This window comes from Macrobrachium rosenbergii, chromosome 42 (genome assembly GCF_040412425.1).
Source record: "Macrobrachium rosenbergii isolate ZJJX-2024 chromosome 42, ASM4041242v1, whole genome shotgun sequence".
NCBI classification, from domain to species: domain Eukaryota; kingdom Metazoa; phylum Arthropoda; class Malacostraca; order Decapoda; family Palaemonidae; genus Macrobrachium; species Macrobrachium rosenbergii.
In genome coordinates this window covers 19,499,915-19,521,279 of record NC_089782.1, presented here as the reverse complement: position 1 = coordinate 19,521,279, position 21,365 = coordinate 19,499,915, and the positions used below count along the sequence as shown (strand labels likewise).

The 21,365-nt window shown below is 35.5% G+C and overlaps 1 protein-coding gene across 19 annotated transcripts; it reads left to right on the top strand.

Moving 5' to 3' along the window:
* Positions 1-582: 582 nt before the first annotated feature.
* On the top strand, positions 583-19,175 carry LOC136828027 (mesoderm induction early response protein 1). 19 transcript variants are annotated; one of them, XM_067085666.1, is made up of 9 exons: positions 583-703; positions 5,412-5,585; positions 5,865-6,119; positions 6,417-6,543; positions 7,152-7,405; positions 7,955-8,050; positions 9,401-9,577; positions 12,893-13,020; positions 17,542-19,175. In XM_067085666.1, exons 1-9 carry the CDS (start codon positions 692-694, stop codon positions 18,068-18,070), a joined length of 1,752 nt encoding a protein of 583 aa, XP_066941767.1. In that variant the 5' UTR covers positions 583-691; the 3' UTR covers positions 18,071-19,175. The 19 variants fall into 19 exon arrangements, with proteins under 19 accessions (XP_066941767.1, XP_066941768.1, XP_066941766.1 ...); XM_067085667.1 differs by having other exon boundaries at positions 5,859-6,119; positions 7,152-7,384; XM_067085665.1 differs by having other exon boundaries at positions 5,859-6,119.
* Positions 19,176-21,365: the final 2,190 nt, after the last annotated feature.

Sequence of the window (21,365 nt, the reverse complement as noted above, 5' to 3'; positions counted from 1 at the left end):
ATAATATTTTCAGCATCTGCGTGTAAATTACAAGCATACATAGAAAAGCATTTGGCTATGTCACCTGTCAGGGTTGTAACGTGACTGGCTATCACGAATTAGATCTACCGAGAAGTGCAACGGGACGAAGAACCTATGCAGGTATTTAGCTTAGGTGAAAAGGAGAAAAAGAAATTGAACTTGAGAGGTAAAAAGTGGTGCCTTACATCAGTGAAAACGACATACTTGTCCTAAAGACGATCGAAGAATAACGATCCTTATGGTCAAATATTTAGTAGTGACAACACAAAAAGCTTCTGAGCATCAGTCAAATGTGACAAATTGAAAAATTTGGATGCTCTCACTTTTTTTTCCACATAAAATCTGATATCTAAGATTTGCGAACCGATATCGTCATTGTGAACTTCATAAATTAATTTTGGCTTTAAATTTACCTGAAGTATCATTTTGTTGATATCATTAATATAGAAGTTATTTAATAAATAGACGAACATACCTCGGTTTTTCAAATATCATCACGATGACACAAGTTTAAATTATCCGCCCTAAATTTTGCCTCAACGCCACGATTGGTCGACACGGGACCAATCAGACGAGCTTTTCTTTACAGGACGTTTCTCGACCAATCGCGCGTCGCGTTACACCCCCGTTAGAATCCCAGCAGCGTCTCCCCCGCTAGCGAGAAACCATCATGGCGGCGGAGGTGAAGAAGTTTGATCAATTTGTTTGTCATTAGTTGAACTCATTAGTTCAGGAGTGAAGTAATTGGAGTGTTGAGCTTAGTTAATTTAGGTATAATTACCGAATAGGTGAAGAGAGGGGGAGGGAGAGAGAAAGAGAAGGAGGAAACGGGAGAAATTCCCTTTTGTTTACAGTGTGGAGGAGGTGATGACGACTGGTGGGTTGGGGGGGAACAGTGGGGCCAAGTGACCTTATACGCAATCCCCGAACGACGAAATTGTCGTTTACCATGACGCCAACCGCCCTGTAACGGGTAGTTACCTTTGAAAGCTCTGAGGATCCCCACAGGGAAGAATATGGGCGGCCTACGAGAACTCTGCTTTGGGCGGTAGGTGGGGGAAGGGTGATGGAGGAGGGGCGTCTTTATGGCGGGGGGCTAGGGGAGTGGTGGTGGCGGTCCTCCTCCTCCTTGTCCCCCTCCTCCTCTCGTATTATCTCTATCAAGGAAGATTATTAGTTCGCGACCGAGACGACGCTTTTCTTCCCGATTTCGGTAAATTTCCTCCGTCTTTCGCCTCTCCACGATTTCGTTTTTGTCCCCTTCGTTGACTTCGCTGCGCTGGACCCCCGAAACGATATCTTATTCGTTTTTAGGCCTACGACGAGGGAGAGACCTTTTAGGCCTAGCATCGTCTTCGGGGCGATAAGCGAGGGTTGCTCGGAAGATAAGCGATATATATTTACCCACCCCGAGGCCGCTTATATTTTTCGTGACAACGTTCCAGTAAGGCTTGCTTGCTTCCCTGCGTGCTTGCTTGCTTGCGGAGGAACCATTGCGGCGTTCGGCATCCGAGCTAGGGTACGCCGACGAAGGCAAGCATTGCCCTTAGGATTTAAACACAGCTCGCATAGGCCTATCGGTTCAGGTTAGGTTTTGCGATTGTTCGTGCGAACGGCGAGGGCGGCTTAGGTTTAATTTGCGTCTGCGGAGGCCAGGTTTTGTGAGGGTTGGCCTTAGTTGCTGTAACACATGCTATACTTTGGGAAGCATTGTAGGCTACCTTTATAATTTTTTTTTTTTTTTACCAGTGGGAAGGAAATCATTTTGAAGATAGGTTAGGCAGAGCAAGGTAAAACAGATTCATTGGGAGCACTGTAGGCCTATTGGATGGCTATGCTGTGTGTATACTCGTTTTACCCCTATTAAAGAGTTCTAGGGGTTTTTTTCTCAACCTTGAACTAGCCCTCAAATTCTCGTGGCCCAAGCCTAAACCATATGTACATAGTCTATGGATTAGGTTGGAATTCACTGTAAATTGTTCTTAAGTTGTAATTATTTAGGCTGTAATATTTGTTTTGTTTATTTTTAATCTTAGAAGAACAACTTGTGGAGTGACTGCAGAGTGATGAGGGGTCAGGGTAACTGTAGGCTTGGTAGCCATTTCAGAGGGAATATGACCTCCCTGGGATTACCTTTACCTAACCTTTCCGGGGAAGCATTGCCCCTTTGGACCCCCCCTCCCCCCAAAGTAAGATGTGACCCCCCCACACTGCATTCTACTCTACCAATCCTGCGCCAATTAACGGCACAATGGAAATTGATAGTTCCTGAGATGTTGGTTATGTTATGTGGCACCATTTTTTTTTTATTGTAAAGAACTTCAACTTGACAGGTGTACCTCCTAATATGGCATCACATATCCATAAGCAGTAGTTATAAAGTTTGTGCTTAATATATCTTATATTAACAACTATTCATTACTAATTAAAATAGTATTGTAGAAAAGTTGCGCCTGAATAATATAAAAACACTAGGAATACAGTTAGTTAAGTATGGTGGTATCTACTTTATATTAAATACCACAGCCATTATGTTACAGCCTTTGCATAAAATTTTTGGGAACTGTTGACTTTGCATTTATAAAGGTTAAAAAATCTATTGATAATCTGGATTATACAGTATATCATAACATCTTGAATCAAGTTTATGACTTTGACCTGATCAAATAGAATTAGCCAGCTCTTGTACATTCTACCATTCCTGTTAATTGCCAGAAGTATCCTTTGGAACAGTTAGGCTCTAACGTGACCGAAGTTGCTGTTGCCTGACCATGGAATCCTTGAAACCCTAGTGAATATCCTACTATATATACATATATGTCTTTGGTTGCTGATGCTTCTGCTCTCTCCCTTCACCCTGTTGGGCAGTAAAGAATTTCCCTTCGTTACCAAAATATAGGCCAAACAGCTTATTTTTCCTAAGAAAGGTAATTTTAGTTGTTTATAAAAATGGATCTAGGCCTTTATTGAATTGGAAATCAATACCAGGCTGATGGATAAATCTCCTATTATTGGCAGTTGTAGATGGAATTTATATATTCATTGGTTCTTGTGGAGATGAATTTACAGTCATTGGTTAGGTTAAGACTTGGTGATTATGGAGAGGGTTGACTGAGGTCATCTTGTTTATGAATTAATTACTGCAGCATGTTTGTTTTGTTTTTAAACCTGCTCATGTCTTGGTTAGACACCAAGGAGTATTGTACCACTTAAGCATTACAGAGTAGATGTGCCAACCACCACTCCTTTGGTGCCTAGTTTCCTCGCATATTGGTTCTTTTACATTTGATCTGATCTGTTTATCTTGTGAACTAGTTGTCCAACAGTAATTTACATTGCTTCAGTTTTCACATCATTTGATCACTAATCTTACTGGAAATGCCGTATTCCCTCGATTATCCGCAGTAATACAGTACAGTATATGCGAGGCCTTTGTGGATATTGGAAATTTGCAGAAAATGCTTTATGGATGCAAAATTGCTATTTTGTAACTTTCTGCTCATTTTTTCCTTACATAGTAATGCATATGCTTATAAACAACACTGAGTACACTGTACAGTACTATAATACACCAAATAAAAACCAAATAGGACAGTATATTGTGTGTAAGATTATGAACAAGTTTAATCTCTCTCTCTCTCTCTCTCTCTCTCTCTCTCTCTCTCTCTCTCTCTCTCTCTCTCTCTCTCTCTCAACGGTCACCGAAGCCCAACCCACCTCCCCACCCTCCCCATTTACCTTTCCTGCTGCACTTGCCCAAGCCAACCCCCACAATATTACCCAAACACTCAAAAGCAATAAACAAAATGACATGCAATAGTGTTTTTTATGACGTTGCTTTTAAGCCAGCAACAGTTGTGAAAGCTCCCAAGCAGACGAGGGTCCTCCCAGCCTTCCCAACACAGCTCTCTCAAGTTAGTCAGCCAGTGACTCCCCCCCCCACATCCCTTCCTTCCGAAGACGCTTACCCTGGCCTACCCTTTCACAGTATCCATTTCATCATGTTTTTCTGTGCTTGCAACATTGCCAAACCTACAGAAAGCATTTTATTCATTTTTGTGAATTGTGTAAAGTATTGTACTTTGTACGTACAGGCTACATTGGGGTGCTGTAGTGCTTGCAGATAATCGAGGATTCAAAACCTGTCGGAAATATTTGTTTGATTAAAGAAGGCAAAGCTGCCGAATAGCACAGCTTTCACAGTACATTATTTTTTTTTTGCCATTTTCTTATTTTAATATTGATATCTTTAGGTTTTATATGCTTCATTTACTAATCTAAGAAGAGCAAAAGTACCTTATTGTTTGTCAGATTCTTACCAAAACATAAGTATTTTTAGTTGCACAATAATGGGATAATAAGGAATGGTTTGGTTGGTTTAGGTAAAGTTTTGGTAGTTATGCTCCCATTTTTCCTTTTTATTTCTGTATCCTGAGATATGCAAATATTCCAGAATTTTTTGTTGATTGGGAAAACATTTGTTTATTTTGGTACATCATTATAACTCTTCCTTCTCCACTCCCACGTAGGGGAACAGGTATACAGAGTTACTGTGTTATAGTGGATTGATGAAATCTTGTACCAGAAATAGTTAGAGATAGGTACAAATAAGGGTTAATATTATCTGTGGTGCTTCACTATATTGTGTTCAGAAATAGTGAGTAAAAAGCCACAATAATGTAAATGAGATATTGTATTTTTCCAAAATTCAAAAAGGATAAAACAGGGGAGCTTTCGACTGGCTTTTTACTCGAGGGTTAATGTTGTATTCATATCATTGGGATTTCCTATTTTTAGGTCTAAAGAACAATGGTTTTTGTAGGACTGATAGAAAGAAGATGCTATTTTAGTTTAGTGATTTTTCAGGGTTTTGTTAAGTAAGTTGATCTCATCAATTGATTTTTTTTGTTTTAGGAAGCAGCCGTAAGTGTTAGGTAATTGTTTAATTTGCTATTTGAATAGAATTTTGGTGATACTTGTAAGATTTTTACAACATTTTCATTTTCTTTAAAAACTGAAGAGAGGATAAGGGAAAGAAACTGTGTTCAGCATTGAAATTTGTGTGTGGGAGTAGTAATGTTCATAAGCTAAAGAGATATTGAGGAAAATGCAAATATATAGTGATGTAATGAAAAGAACTACTATTCTCATGAAAGGTATATGATCATATTATATTGCCAATCATTGCTAATACTTGATTTATAATGTCTACATGGCAAGAATATCACATAAGAGAAATTTTAGCCACATCTTAGAATGGCCAGTACAATTACATGCCAGTTGCTTTCAACATGGTTGAATGCTTTTTCATATCTCAGTTGTATGATTTATGCTGTAGTCAACTGGAATGTTTGATATTTAGTACTTTAATATAAGATTTGAATCCACAGCAACAAAAGGAGACCACAGCGCCTGTTGGTAGTGAAAGTGATGTGGGCGATGGTGAATTTGAACCTACTGCTGAAATGTTAGTAGATGAGTACGATGATGAAAGAACACTAGATGAGGAAGAGGGTATGGAAGAAGGGAGTGATCAGGAAGAGGAGATCAATAATTTACAAAAGGTGGGCAGCGTCATTTGGCATTCTCTTAATTTGCTTGCTACCTTGAGGGACGAACCTTGGAAAGAAATTTTTATACCTTGTAGTCATTATTTTGTATTTAGTTATCCTTTTCTACTTATCCATTTGAGATTATTTTTACTCAGTTTTTCTCATCGTTTTCTTACGTAATTTTATTTTTCTGGAATATATGTGAAATGCTCTTTTCAGTTTTGATGATGATACGCAGAAAGTCTTAACCTGTATAATGACTAAAAGGCACCATCTTTGCCCCAGGAACAGGAGATTCCCATTGAACAATTATTAGCAATGTATGGAGGATACCCTTCTGAGGAGGCTGAGGCCGAGGCTGAGGAACAGACTAATGGTGAGGGAGGAGAACCTGTACAACCAGTTAATGAGAATGAAAATAGTAATGAAGCTGAAATCATAGAAAATGATGCCGAAATTGAAAATGAGGCAGAACAAGAAGATGAACCTGAGGTTATATCATCAAGATCGTCAACATCAGAAGAAAATGTCAATAGTCATGAAAAGGTGTGTTAGATTGTTATTGGCTTAAATTTTCTTTACCAGAATAATTGAAAGTTGATGCACAATTTAGAAATGGCAGATTTTTTTTTTTTTTTTTTTTTTTTTTTTTGAATATGGAGAAGATAATGATGTTTTGGGTAGTTAAATACTCCTCCACAAATAGCTTGGGTAGCAGCCAATGCTAATATCAGGCATTAATGACTTTGAGATTAAGATTTTTGAAGTTTTATGTTGTACAGTATTTATCATTATCACCTTGCCTGAAGTGAAACCATATTTTTCTTTAATATTACCTTGCAGGAAATGAAACCTGAGGTTAAACCAGAGAGAAAAAGAAGAGAGAAGACTTCTGAACTTGCTCAGTTGTATGCAGACATGGACACCAATGGTGATGCCCCAACCACTTCGTCTTCTCGGTCTCTTAGATGTAAGTTGTTTTTCATATTTAACGAAAACTAGTTTTGCTTTTGTTTTTTCCTGTTTATGCTTAGACTTCATACTTTGTAAGTTATATGTTGAAGTGTAGTTTCTTTTTATATATAATGAAGCCAGTAATTTGTATTGGTTGATGTGAATAATGTAAAAGCTAGTTTGTATATAATGAGTATTTTGTATTTTTAAGGCATGAATAAAGTTTACTTACCTTAGTTTTGTGAGGCTTATTTAGTTAAAGTTGATGAAGGGTTGTTGTATTTCTTCCTATTACCTAAAAACTCATTACATTGATATAGTTGGGTAATGACTCAGCTGTTGTCTTTTCCCTGGTTATTTTCAGTAATTTGCCAGCTTTCAGTTTTGTTCCTGTTACCGTTTTGTTCTTTAATTTGAATGTTGTAAAGTGTAATGAGTTTTATCCTAACCATGACCTGGTTTTTTAATAATCATTCAAATGGTGGTAAGTGTTTCAATATAGTAAGTGTGCAAAAGATGACAAATGATTGAAACTCGAGAGAATTATAATCATTTATTTTAATGGGATTAAACACCCTTACTTTATTGGGGAGTGAGTTTAATCTTTTGTATTTTTCAATTTAGGTCATAAACCAATTGGAATCCTGTCAACGGGTGGGTCCCGCCAACAAAGTGAAGATGAAGAGGAGGAGGAAGGCGAGTGTAGTGGAGAGGAGGAGGATTGGCATAAGACAATAATGATTGGTTCGTCGTATCAGGCCCAAGTTCCGGAAGGTTTGCAGGCCTATGGTGCGACGCCGCCGTACGAGAATGAAGATAAGCTTCTGTGGGAACCTGGCAAACTTAGTCCCAAACAGGTACAGGATGGGGAGCAATTGGTGAGTGTATTTTATTTAGTTAATATTTTATTTATTTATTTATTATTTTTTTTTCAAATGCAATTCTACTAAGTTGTGTGAATGATGGTTGTCTGAAGATGAGGGTATTGTACTTTAGCATTTAAGTCTTTTAATTTTTCCTGTTATGTAGAAAATTGGGGTTAGCTTGTTATTCTTGTTTCTAAGGGGATTTCATGACATTAGGAACATGCGTTTCGTACGAAACATGACCTAAATTACCATGGTACAGGAAAATTAACTATAATCCAGGTCGTAAATTTAATAGAAACGTACAATACATATAAAACATGATCTAAATTACCATGGTACTATTTAATTGGAATATACACTATAATTCTAGTTGAAAGTTCAAAATTGGTAGCCTCTTTGGAGAGTACTTAAATGTTCAGAGGTGCACAATTGGCTTTTTAAAAACATTCACACTTTTTTAGGCCCAACACTAGAGCTGTTTATAGCGAAGATTATCACAATCTCTGAGATCCAGAGCTTTTGTTTTCAGTTTAATGAATTGACAAATGCCTCTTCCAGGTTGAAGATTATTTACGAGCCTTAAGCCATCCTCCCCCTGGTTCACAGGGTGTAGCTTCTATACCTTTAGGGAAACACGTTCGGGATGATGAACAGGTAAGAAGCGTGCTTCTTTGTAGGTAGTTCATCAATTTGTATATATTATTTTATTTCTTGAATACAGTCGTCTTCCTAACAGTTGCATGGTTAATAAAAATGTGTGTAAATTTTACCTCAGATTCATGTACTGTAATTTTCTCAGTTAACATATATGGCTGTTGTAAAAATCATCTCTATTTGCTGCGAGTTTCAATGGTTTTTCAATACTGAACAATAAATAAGTGTTTGTAGAAATATAATAATTTTATGTACAGTCAGATGTGACCTGATGTCCAAATATGTGGTTAATTATTAATGTGCCATCAGATGTGACCTGATGGCGAAATATGTGATTAATTATTAATTGAAATGTTCAGAATCATTAGGGATGATATTGCATACAAGGTCAAAAGGATAAAGTTATGTTTTGATAATGATAATATATTCCAAGGTTTGGTTTAAAAAATTTTGAATTTTCTCTTGAAGCACATTAGTAACAAGTCTGTATTGTACGGAATTCCGTAGAAAAGTATGTGTAATTTAATGTTGAACCAGCTACTTGAGGGATTTATCATAGCTTAATTTGTATAATTTGGAGGGGGTAGGATCGTTAACTAAAGTTAATTTTGTTTGAGAGATTTCAGTTTTTGAGGAAGCTTACATAGTAAATCTTATATGTTTCAAGCAATTGTTGGTGAAGTTTCCTTTTTTATAATTGTATTGATATAGAGTAGGTGTTATTACAAACTCGTATACAGTTTCATAAATAGCCTTAAACTCTGTGGGATGCCCCTATGCAAACCTGTTTGAAATATTGAAAAGAAAGCACCCACCATGTATGCCCCACTAACCATATCAGGTCTGTGATGCCTTGACAACTCATTCTTCTCTTTGCTTTCTCATTCATAGAACTTAGTGCTGTTCTTTCTTTTGGGGTATCAGTAAACATTTGGATGACCCTCATTTCTCTCTTTTGGCCACAGCAGGAATAGTCTCTGAACCTTTTTGAACTTGCCACAAACTATCTCAGGTCTCTTCCTGCTGGGTGTCTACAGCAGGAGCAGCACTTTCACATTTTTCATAACTCCAGAATCACCTAGAGAGAGAGAGAGAGAGAGAATCATGTACTTGATGGACCTGGATAGTCATGTGCAGTGGGATCTTTCTTTGCAAATTTTGAAATTGGTGCACCTGGGCATGATCCACACTGTTTAAGGATATTTATAACAAGTGGGTTATAAAAACATGCTTGATCATAAAAACATTTTTTTATTTGGCATTTGTTTGTAAAGAGTTTTAATTAACTAGTTTTGTTGTGAATGTTGTTGGTTATTCTTTTATTTATTAATATATATTTTTTTTTTGCAGGCTTTATATTTATTACTGCAGTGTGGTTACAATGTAGAAGAGGCTATTCGTAGGCATAGGATGAACCCTACTCCATTAGCGTCCACAATGACGTTATGGTCGGAGGAAGAGTGCAGAAATTTTGAAAACGGTCTTAAAACATATGGCAAGGACTTCCATCTAATACAACAGAACAAGGTAATGGAACATTTTGCCTGTTGTTTTTGCATTTATATTTTCATATTTCAAAATGTGCCAAGATTTATTTAGAGTGTATGCTTATTATAAACCTAGTTGGATTACAGATACAATAGCCATGTAAAAAAATATCTCATGGAATTGAAGTGCTTTGTATATGGATGACTTTGCTATATTCTGTATTGCCTCTGACTTATGTCATACGTACCATATTCTTATTTGCTGTCACTAAAGTGTATCCGTGGCCCCCTTGAGTAGACTTTAAATTATCTGCAGAAAAAAGATGGCAAAAAAAAATTGACAAACTAGATTTGAGAAACAATTTGACACATATCTGCCAAACTAAAGTTTATAGGGTTAATTTGTGTTACACACATGATGAACTGGAAATGCCACATTGCCTACAAAAAAGCAAAAACCAAAAATTCATTAAACCGGATTGAAAAAACTATCTCGTAGAATGTGGGAGATTGACAGACCTAACCTGATGTCACTTGACAAAGCAGCTGCTCTATTTGTTTAAATTATGGAAGCCAAATATTTGGCCTAGCAGCATTCAACATAAAAAACCTAGATCCAATTCTCAGTGAATGACTGAGTCAGAATTGGAATAATTTTTCCTCATAAATCTGTCCACAGGGACTTTGCAGCAGCATGAAGTGCAATATAGATTCTTGCAAGTGACTCTCCAACTAAAACCTTTTCAAGCATTCCCAATCAGAGTTAACAAAATTTTTGAATTGATAAATGTTAATATAACACTCCTTCCAGCACAGGAACTTACTGCACCTTAGATTGTGCGTAACATCTTAAGTAACATACACTTCAACATATGAAACAGAGCCTCATCACACAGCTTATATAGGTGGATTCAGAACTAGTTTCAGTATTTGCTGCCATGTTGTCTAATAAAAATCGGTAATTGTTTATACCCAGTATTGCATGTGTTCATTGCAAAATTGGCAGCAAAATGGCACTTAGTTAAGATTATTAAAAATATGCCATCACAGAAACTTGTAAATTTTCAGTGACTATAATTGCTTTAGGAATCCTTCAAAATTGTTGTCAAGATATTTTGTTCAGTAAAAGTTTTCATTTTACAAATTAAGTGTATAAATGTTGAAGCATATACTGTAGGATGAACTCCTTACCTTTCACTTATTTTTGTAAATGTGTAAACAAATAAGCAGTTTTTAATTTATGTTCTCTAGATATGTTATATAAAGTAATATGTGGTACATAGTTTTTATTGAAAAATTATCAGTATTTTTTAATTTATTAAAAGCTTTGAAATATGACATAATTTTATACTTTAGAGTTAAGTCATAGAAAAATAGGAAAAAATTAAAAAATGCAACATTATAAAGTTATAGCATTATTTTGTTATGCAATATCATAAAGTTTTTACAATATTTTCAAAAGTTTACAGTGAGGTTTATGATGGTATTGGAAAAAAAAAATTATGATTCATGGAACATTCTTGTTTTATAGTATTACTTTTTCATTCAAACATTAAGAGAGAGAGAGAGAGACTGACTCTCTTTCCCTTTTACATACCCTCACTCAGATATGTGGTTGGTATGATTTAATGGGGTTCTTGCGTCCTGTGGTCTTCAGTTCCTGTGATACTAAATCATTCATTCCAAGGAACATCATTTAGCTCTTGCTCTTTTTTTTTACTGGGTCTTGCCCTTGCCCTCTCTTTAGGCATCCTGTGGAGGAATTGATTCCTAACACTGTTAGCCATATGACTCCTTGAAGTTCCAAGGACTTTTATCGGTCTTTTAAGTTGCTTCATGATGGTGGACCTTGTGGTGTTGCTTTTGTGGCTACTATCAGACATCATCTGCCTAAAGACTTAAGCAACCTGTTTGCTTTGCCTTTGCCCCTTCAAACTTTCATACCTCTTTCAGCCAAGTCTTTCATCCAATTATTGGTGTTCATTGGAGACTTCAGTTGGCACAGTGTCTTTAGGCAAGTCTAGCCGGTTTTGTTTTACCTCTTCTCTCTTGTATGTCGTTTCTCTAAGGTTGTGAAATTGGACTCTCTCAAGACTTACATGTTGGCTTCAACAGTTTTGTGTTTATGCATAGTTGGAGGTTTATCAGGAGGTCTTTAGCCAGGTCAGGGTCACTGCTCCCTGGATTTGAGTGCCCTCTTCTCTGCTGTTAGACCTTACCAGGTGTTTGTTTTATTAGGTACCTGTCCTTATGCCTCGGGCACTTTGTGTGTGTACTCTGAGGATAAGTCGTCCACAGCATCCGTTGCAAGGGGCAGCTACCTGGATTTCCAAGGTTGTTATTGGCTCCACTGTCTACTGTCTATGAGAGTTGTACTTCATGCATATGGTTCTTCAGAGGCTCTTCTGCATCATTCTTACCCTTAAATTGCAATTCAAGTTAATTTTGATTAAAGGGCATTTGTACAATAAACTGTGCTTTAAAGACAAAGTATTTTATCCAGACATATAATTGTAAACTTCTGTGCCTGCCTTCCTTTCCCCTTACTCTTCTGGTTAGGTGTGGGTACAGAAAAAAAGAGATGTTGCAAGGTTACAGTGTACTACAAGGCTGGGCATGTGTAGTGGAACCTTTGCTTTTTCAACTCTTCAAATAGTGTAGCTAGGTCTGTTTTACACTGGGTTTGTATAAAGTTTTAAAAAGTATTTTGTAATGTTAATACAAGTAAAATTAAAGTACATTTGTGGGATATGTACACTTTTACTAGTGTAGGTGACACATTCACCATTGGAGATTGTGTTGTGAGGTGGGCTGAGGGAACAGCATAGGTGAAAGGGAAAGTTGACAAGAGCTAATGAAAACCGAACATGAAGTAGAGTCATTATGATTGAACTCCGTAAGGGGATAGTGTCGTCAGTGAACCTCATGCGATGGGCTGTAGGTATAACTTACGGTACATTGCAGCATCTCTTCAGCCCCTAGCTGCAACTCCTTTCATTCTTTTTACTGTACCTCCTTTCATGTTCTCTTTCTCCCATCTTGCTATCCACCCTCTCCTAACTATTGTTTCAAAGTGCAACTGCGAGGTTTTCTTCCTGTTACGCCTTTCAAATCTTTCTACTCTCAATTTCCCTTTCAGTGTTGAGTGACTTTGTACATGCCAGTAAATAGTGTACTAAATAGGTATTGCATGTTTTTGATACTGGGTGTTCAAATCTGCTCTGGTGAAAGTAATATTGCTGTTTATTCTTATGCAGTTTGTATGAAAAAGCTTTTGTTATAAAAACAGTATTTTCAAATGCTGTAAATGCTGGACTTGTTAACTTGACTTTACAGAGGAATGTTGATTTTTCAGGTACGAACGAGATCTGTGGGGGAATTAGTACAATTTTACTACTTGTGGAAGAAAACAGAGAGACATGATCTTTTTGCAACTAAAACAAGAATTGAGAAAAAGAAATACATAGTTCATCCTGGAACCACGTAAGTATATATAAAATCATGTTTTAGATTCTTTAAGTATACAGTATAATAATTCCAAGGAATGGCACATGTTAATGAATTGAATTGAGTGTGTTACATGTCTTTCAAAATTTAAATATGTTGATAAGATTATAGATTTGCTATAGGGTAGTTACTGTCCAACATTATATTAAGCTTTAAGCTTAAAGTGCTAACATGAGGTTCTTTCACCTTAAAGAAGAATGATAATGGTACTATGTTGTGAGTTCAGCATTAGTGTCGTTGCTGGAGTCGGTAAGTTTTCTGACTTGTCTTCAAATGACGTCTCGCTGATTTCTTGTAATCTTAATGGCTTTCCGTTCCATGGAAAAAGGCTGCTTGAATATTATTTATTTATTTTTTCCATTTTATATGGTTATTATAATTGAAAATCCTGCCATCCTCAGTAGTGGAGAAGCATAACATTTCACTTGAATTAGTTTCTAATAAATGAAAATTGTGCAAAAAGTTTGGAGGTGGTTGTTAATTATAGGCTTGCTATGGATTTTCTCTTGAGACATCAAAAGTACAACAAATTTAAGAGTACAGGTATAGAATGCATCCTCTGTTGGTAGTCCTCTTCTCATGCAAGAGATTTTGTGATTTGCTAGAATATAAAGATTATACAGAGTACAGGTGAATGTTAAGAGCTTATATGTGCCATAATATTAATGAATTTTTTTTTTTTCTTACAATGCTTTTAAGGAACATGGAAAAAAATGGCCTTTACCTTTTTCATTTCTTAATCAAGGCTTGGAGTGAAATAGTTGAAAGTTTTATTGTAGGAATGCAGGATACTGCTATGAATTTTGTTAAATTTTAAGCTGTAGGTACGAACCAGAAGATACTGTATTTCATTCCATAGACGATGCTATTTTTTCCTTGAAATAAGTCTTGGAAATTCAGTGTGCATCCCAGAAGCTGAAGGTTACGTTTTTCATAGGCCCATCCTAATGTGAGGGAAAAGTTAGCTTTGCTAGACAGTATTCAGAACTTCTTTATATGACCTCTTGAATAAAAAGCGTAAATTATACTGGTTAAAATTTTGAATAAAAGTATTATAAAAAAACAAAAAATGATGATGTATATACAGTGATACTTGGTGCTTGTTGGCTTTGGAACTCTTATGAATTCAGTACTGGGTGCATTTTGACAAGAAAAAACTTGTCTTGGTACTCGTTTGCTTGGCACTCAGTGTTCAGGCTAATACATTTGTATTGAGATCCCGTGACCTATCACCTCTTTCACGCCAAACAGTTACGCATTAGTCACAAAAGTAGCTCTCAATCAGTGCAGAATCCACCTCAGTCTATTCTAACTTTTATTTATTTATTTATTTATTTATTTTTTTTTTTTTTTTGCATTATGTGCTATTTTTTTTTCATACAGTACATCACAACTCTGGAGTGAGTTTCATTTTCAGTAGAATATACAAGGCTGTGTTTATTATGCTTTTCACATTTTCAGTCACTTCCGTTGATAATGCACGTTACATCTAAGTAAGTGTTTGACTAATTAAGAGGCCTAAAAGCAAATATTCAGTAGACTAAAAGCAAGTCGTCATACATTTAACCAGGTTTACCAAACTTTTGGCCTAATTAATTACTATTTCTTATAATTAAAAACCACGTATATGCCATGAAACACTGGTGTAAACAATAGCAACTACTGACATAACTAAATTGAGAAATAGCAGTTTGCCAGTGTTAATTACCACAACTATCATAATTTTTTTAAGAGTTGCAGTATATTGACTTATTAAAAATTTTCCAGTTTTTACTGATGGCTTCCATTAATAAAAATAAAGTGATTTTTATTAGTCTCTCAAGCAATGGAGAAGGTACAGCACTGAATTTAGGCTGTGGCTGAAAAAAAATGAATGACGTACAAAATAAGAAGAAACAGTTAAGCTGCAGATACCTTTAAAGAAATCAAAACTGTGGCAAAACAGAGGTCTTAAACACTAGGAGGTAGGAAAATTGTTGTTGATCTGGATAAATGAAAAATAGCGGGTGGTAGTGTTTCCGAGGCTATGATTTGTGAAAAAGCAAAAGGTAAAATAAAGATATTTTAAATGGTATTTATTTATGTTTAATCTAATTATTCTTTTCTTTATTTACAATTATGTTGTAAAAGTAAAATACAAGTTCATCATTGTACAACATGCCTTATAAAGTGGCATTTTCTGGAGTGGTCTGGTACAAATTAATCCACTTTACATTATTCTTTATGGGAGAAACTTGTTTGGTACTCATTGTTTTAGGCACTCGTTGTGTCTTTGGGGCCAGTTAATGACTGCTGAGGTATCACTGTATATCCACTGTGTACATGCCACAAAGATTCATTCTCATATCGGCAGACTGTGGTAGATGAGTCAGCAGATGAGTGTAGCAAAGTGTTGTACATCAGTATTACTGGTACAGTATTTACATTCTCCTCAAATGACCCAGACTTAAGGAACATTATTAGTTGACAAAGTAAAACTTGCGGCTGCCAAGAGGGTTTACTGATGAATTTTACTGGAGCAAGATTATCATAATCAAACATTTGTATCATGTGCTTGTGGTACTTATACAAAATTTATATGGTAACAGTGCAAATATTTTTCGGGTTTTGAAGAATAACATTTTTTCCTATTTGTAGTGTGTGTTCTGTATTGATTTAAATCTAATTTTTTTGATGTCATGTTCATGTGGTATTTTGACAAAGTCGTACTGTACTAAAATTTTATTCCTTATTTCTAATTATTCATATTGCGGATTTTAGTTTCCCTCTGTAAGTGAATTAAAAAAAAAAATTGCTGGATAAGCTACATTCATTGCTTTCAAAATCATAAAATACTGCACCAGCTGTAGCCTCATCCATTTGCATACTCGGAGACACTTAGACAAGAAAATTTCTTATGTAACATACCAGTTTGCAGGTATGTCAACTTCAGAAAAGCTTATTAAATATTAAAATCAGTGGGCTTGGTAAAAGAAAAAGTATTTTTGAAATGATGAAATTTCTAAATAATCAATATGCTGTGTATCAGCCAAAGCAACAGCACATATAGCAATTTGACAGTTGAATGCACACAGCACACCAACCAAAACTAAGCCTTCAACTTATAAAATGCATTGAGTCTGCTGAACGTGCTGAGAAAGTGATATAAATAAATTTTTGGTTTAAAATTTTGGTAGTTGGAATTGGGATGCTGCTTTAAGGTTGGAACATCTTCCACCCCGGGAAATACAGTTCATTTTTGTAATTTTATAATTATCGAAAGAACACCAAGCTTAAAGTATAGGTTATTCAAGTTCAGGTTTTAATATTTATTGTAAACATCTTTACAGAAATTTTTAAGTATGCTGTACTTGTAATTCATGTCCACATTTTTCAGGTGCCCTATAATTTTATATTTTTAGCAAGGCATTGTTTCTGTTTAAGAGTAACAGTTTCTGCTTAGTACAGTACTGTATTTCTGATCAAAGTTTGTACTGCAATTGTAATTGACAGTATTTTACATTAGTCAAAGCTGTCATATGTCATAGGTTACTTTAAATAGATAGACTTGATGCGTATTACATCTTTACTAAAAGATTTAAGAATACTTGTGGTTGAAATACTGTATACAGTCGACCCCACCTATTCCCAATTCAGGATACGCTGCTTCACCTATTCGAGGATTTTTTCGTCGAGAAATATTCATTAATTACTGTATGTTCTTGTACTCTCATGACTAAATATATTTTTACGATAAAAAAATTATTTACTAATTTTCAAATATTAATATTAATGTAAACAACAAAATATCCATCAAATTTATTTTTTCTTTTAATGCATATTAAGTATTTAGGTACTGTACAGTACTTAACTTCTCAGTGTTTCCCCTATGTACTATAAAAAAGAGAATGGGACCGCTTCACTACTGTGAGAGAAAATGGATATATATACCTGAATATATAGGGGTAACTTGAATAGTTTTCACACTTAGCTGTAAGCCGTATAGTTTTAAGGGTAATGTTGTAAGATGACTTTGGAATGATATTAAAGTTTTTTAGATAATAGTTCAAGGTGTATATGGTGTAGGATGATAGTTTAAGGTACTGTATATATTTGGTGTTTGAACTATTGAAATAGGCAGATATAAGTGTTTTTAGGGTAGCGTTTCAGTTTTCGCAGATTTTCAGTATTTGCGGGTGGGTGTGGTCTCTGTTTCCCCATGAATACCGGGGATTGACTCTATTTGTTTCATAGGCATTGCATTTCATGTTGAATTTCTATCAGTTTTATAGTTAGGAATACACTAATAGAAATGAGGCATTTTAAGTTGAATTTGGAGTTTTTGTTAAATACTGTACTCATTTGAAATGCAATAATTCATGATTATAACCTGAAATTATTGTTCATATTTGAGTATATTATGATAAATATATTAATGAAATCTATGTATAATTTTAAGGAATAATTGAGTGACACAGCTTTATATGTGAGTGTAGTGATTATTTGTGGGTGTTGCAGTGACTACATGGACCGGTTCCTTGATGAGGGAGAAGGCGTCGGTGGTGGGGCAACATGGCGTGACAACCGTTCCTCGTCACCCAGTCTTCACACACTACTCTATGGGAAACCTCCTCCAGGAACCAATGCAACAGCTGGCAGCGGTGTGGGCGGTGGTGGTGGTGGTGGCGGAGGTGGAGGCGGAGGATTGAGCAACAGTGGACCTGTATCTGCACCTCCACCCCAGACAGTTCAGCCGAGTGCTGTTGTGGATACAAATGCAGATAAAGACTGTGAAACAGGTGTGACTTATTCAGGTTTAAATCAAATGGAAGACTTAGCACGCCATTTAGATTCGGAGTCTATAGAATCTCTGGCAAAACTGAGCACCCCAAGTAACTCTGTGTCAATAGCCAGAACAAACCGAAGAACCGGTAGTCCTCATCCTATGGATGTAGATCTGTCTATTACTCGTTCCTCTGTTTTAAACCCTCAAACAATCAGTGTAGAGGCCAAAAATATAGCAAAAGCAGAAACTGTCGCACAGTGACATTTTGCGTGTTTTGTATGCAAGTTGCTGAGATGGTTGTGATTAAGTGAAAGTGCTGTTTTGAGTGTTGAGTGAACACTGACCACAGTGGGATTACAGTTTTGTGCGATATGATGGAAGTGGTAAATGATTCCAGTGTTGAGCCTCTTGATAAATGGTCTGGTTACCTTTGAAAATAATTAAGTTCTCTCAGTGCAGTTTGGAAGCAGTTAAAGTTTGTCTTCTCCATCAAGACTTACCTAGAAGAGTTGTATGTGGCTTTCATTCTTTCTATTAGGACTTGAGTTGGTGACAGTATTTTGATTCAGTGTTAGTGCTCAGTTATTGTGTAATTTTATTCAATATCATGGTATATACACAGTTCATTTGTTGACCTGATTTTGTGGCTTGTTTTAACATGAAATTTGTTGGAAATGGCATTTGCTATTGTTAACTGTATGAATTTGATACTGCTGTCAATAAAGAAAGCCATATTTTATCACTTTCTCTTAGAAAAAGGCAAGTACTCAACTGTAATGATGCTCCACAAGCCCCTATATTCTTTGATGAAATTTTTATCAGAAAACATGAAAATTGATATTCATACACTCCACATACCTTTTATATGATTTGTCTTGAAAATATTGAAAATTTCATTCTTACACTACTTTAGATATTTGAAAGCTTGATTTTGTAAGAGTGCTTCCTGAGACTAGAAAAATGTTCAGTAAGCAAGTGAGTTTGATAAAGCATCCTTTTAAACTGTGTAATAGTGATGGTATTTTTACCTGTCTGTATCGTATTTCTTGAAAAATATGCCAGCTTCATATAATATGAACTGGTGGAGATTTAAATTTCTCAGAATTTCTAGGATTTGGAACTGTTTTTGTTAAAAATCCATACATCACCATTTTAAGATTCTGAAAAGTATACTGTGAAAGTTACAAGAACCTCTTAAGGTACTTTGCTATATGTAGGCCTTGTACCCCTTAGACTCCCAGTACTGGACCAACGTTACCATAGATGGAATTTTAAAAATTTGTTATGGATATTTTGGCAAGGTCTCAGGTAAATGTGATACTATGTAAGTTGATACATAAATTGTTGAAATTTCAAAGTCCTCATAGTCTTATCTTTCTTTTTCGTGACCTTGACAAATTTGTAATTTATATACTTTATTACTTTTAGGCAGGTCTGTAAGCTCTTGGTTCCAGTGCATAAACTTTTCTTTTCAGCCAACAAGAGGGAACTCATTAGAACTGTAATGTCTTCTGTGCTACTTTCCTGTAGACCAAACCAGTGCAGAAAGGATCAATCTTAGGATATTTACAAAAGCTGGTTACTTGTGCCAGATGTATAATTTTTAAATAATGGTATTTCTTTTCATAGTCTGTGAGGGCATGAAGAGTACCTGAACCAAAGTATGTATATTAGAAGAATATTGCAGCCTCTTGATACATTACACATTAGTAGTGTGGAGTTTTAAAGTAGTCCTCTGTGTGTTCTTGGCAATCAAAGATGGTTCTTGGTTTCATTTTGGAAATCAGAAATAGGGTTATATATTATGCAGATTGAATGCGATAATGGCTTCTGTAACGTTCAAGAGACTATCATGTTTACCTTATTTAATTATGGTAGAAATTTTCATCTACATGTGATACTATATTCTTTTTGGCAGTTGAACTTGATTTTGCAGAACTTTTTAAACTACAATATTGAGACCACTTGAAAGTATTGTTGGATCCCTTTCATAAATAGAAATGTGTGTTTTAATGTAAATTGTAGCTGGTAGTTCATTACAGTTCCATCTCTCTGACACTAACCATCATCTTTTCACCACTCCGTCCATGTATATAAACATGTAGCAGTTCTTGTTTATCATGTTCTCTTTGTGAAACCTACTACTGTCCATGTTCTTTAACTTTATACCTGAATTTTCTACCAGCTCTCACTTTGGGATGTCATACTATGTGCAATCTTCTACTTGGCAATTGTCTTGTCAGTTTTGCAATAACAGAAAAATCCACTACCTTTATACAGATGTAGCTTATAGAACCAAGAATTTATATTTGTCAGTGAAATTCCAAGGAGCTGTTGACTAGCAAACATTCCATACTGTCACTTAATTTTTTGTCATTTGGATAAATTGTGCTGTGATTCTGTCGATTTTCGGTTTTTCTAATTGACCCTGTTGCATGCTCCTTGCCAAATGCACGGGATTCCACACAACCAAATTTCAACCAGGGATCAGGGTTTTAAGTTTTGGTTTTTTAGGTTAAACATTCACCATTGTATCTATTCTATGCTTGCTATTTTTTCCTTGTTGCTTGCTTGTTTGGTACTTTTGCATTCTTGATTGTCAGGTTTTTAATGTAACCGTTTGTTATCCAAATTGTATTTTCTTAGTTTCCCAGAGTTCAGTCTGCCATTAGTGTTTACTGTATGTCTGTTTTATGAAAGTTCTGCTCAACTTTTTTTTTGTATAGTAAGGAGGGCTTGTGTGTAGATTTGCTAGTAGTTCTAACCTATCTACAATGTCCCTTGGCCAGCTTAAGAGACCTCATCGGTGTGGTTGGACAGCTTACCAATAACCTCCCCTCATCTTTAGGTTAGTTGGTTTGTTCTCCCACCCTTTTATTAATATTATTTCAAAATTATTTGGAGAGGATTGTGTTTTACAGAAGGTACTGAACACATATGTAAAAATTAGTGTTTTAACATAAAAGATGCCGTTGTACAGGTTGCCTTTGTATGATCACTTAACTATTACATAATTGTGGATAGTGTGGTTAACCTCTGGACTATTTGGTCATAGTTGATTTCCTGGTTAGTAGTGGGATGTTTAAAAAAAAATTTTTTAATAGTGAAATCATAACTCGGTAAAATTGTTTAATACAAAATTTTACTTTAAGTGATTCTATAATTCATGTTTTATCAAAAAGTGCACTTGAGTTTTTTCAGTTTTATTTTTAGGAAATTTAGGTAATCATCCTACTTTTACTATGGTTTAAAAAATCTTATAATTGAAGTGATATGAAAAATTAATGTGTTTTATGGGAGTGTTGTACAAGGAAAATACTAGGAAAAAAAGCAAGAAAATGTTTATGAGTAAGCAAGACATAAGTAAAAATGTAAAGCAGTCATGGAAATTTGTGAATGCAAATAAACCTGGATTTGAGCCAGGCAGAGTAGTTTACCAAGCGCTGAGTGTTTTCTGCCAGTTGCAGGCCTGATGTCTTGGCTTTTGACATACACTACAGTATATGGAGAAAGGAGATGCATGTGATAATGTACAATTCCTTTATTAGCCGTCATG

Excerpts from the sequence above, each read along its gene's own strand:
- LOC136828027 (XM_067085665.1), top strand. Across the intron at positions 6,120-6,416 it reads ATGTCAATAGTCATGAAAAG|GAAATGAAACCTGAGGTTAA; the intron begins GTGTGTTAGATT and ends ATTACCTTGCAG. Across the intron at positions 7,406-7,954 it reads TACAGGATGGGGAGCAATTG|GTTGAAGATTATTTACGAGC; the intron begins GTGAGTGTATTT and ends TGCCTCTTCCAG.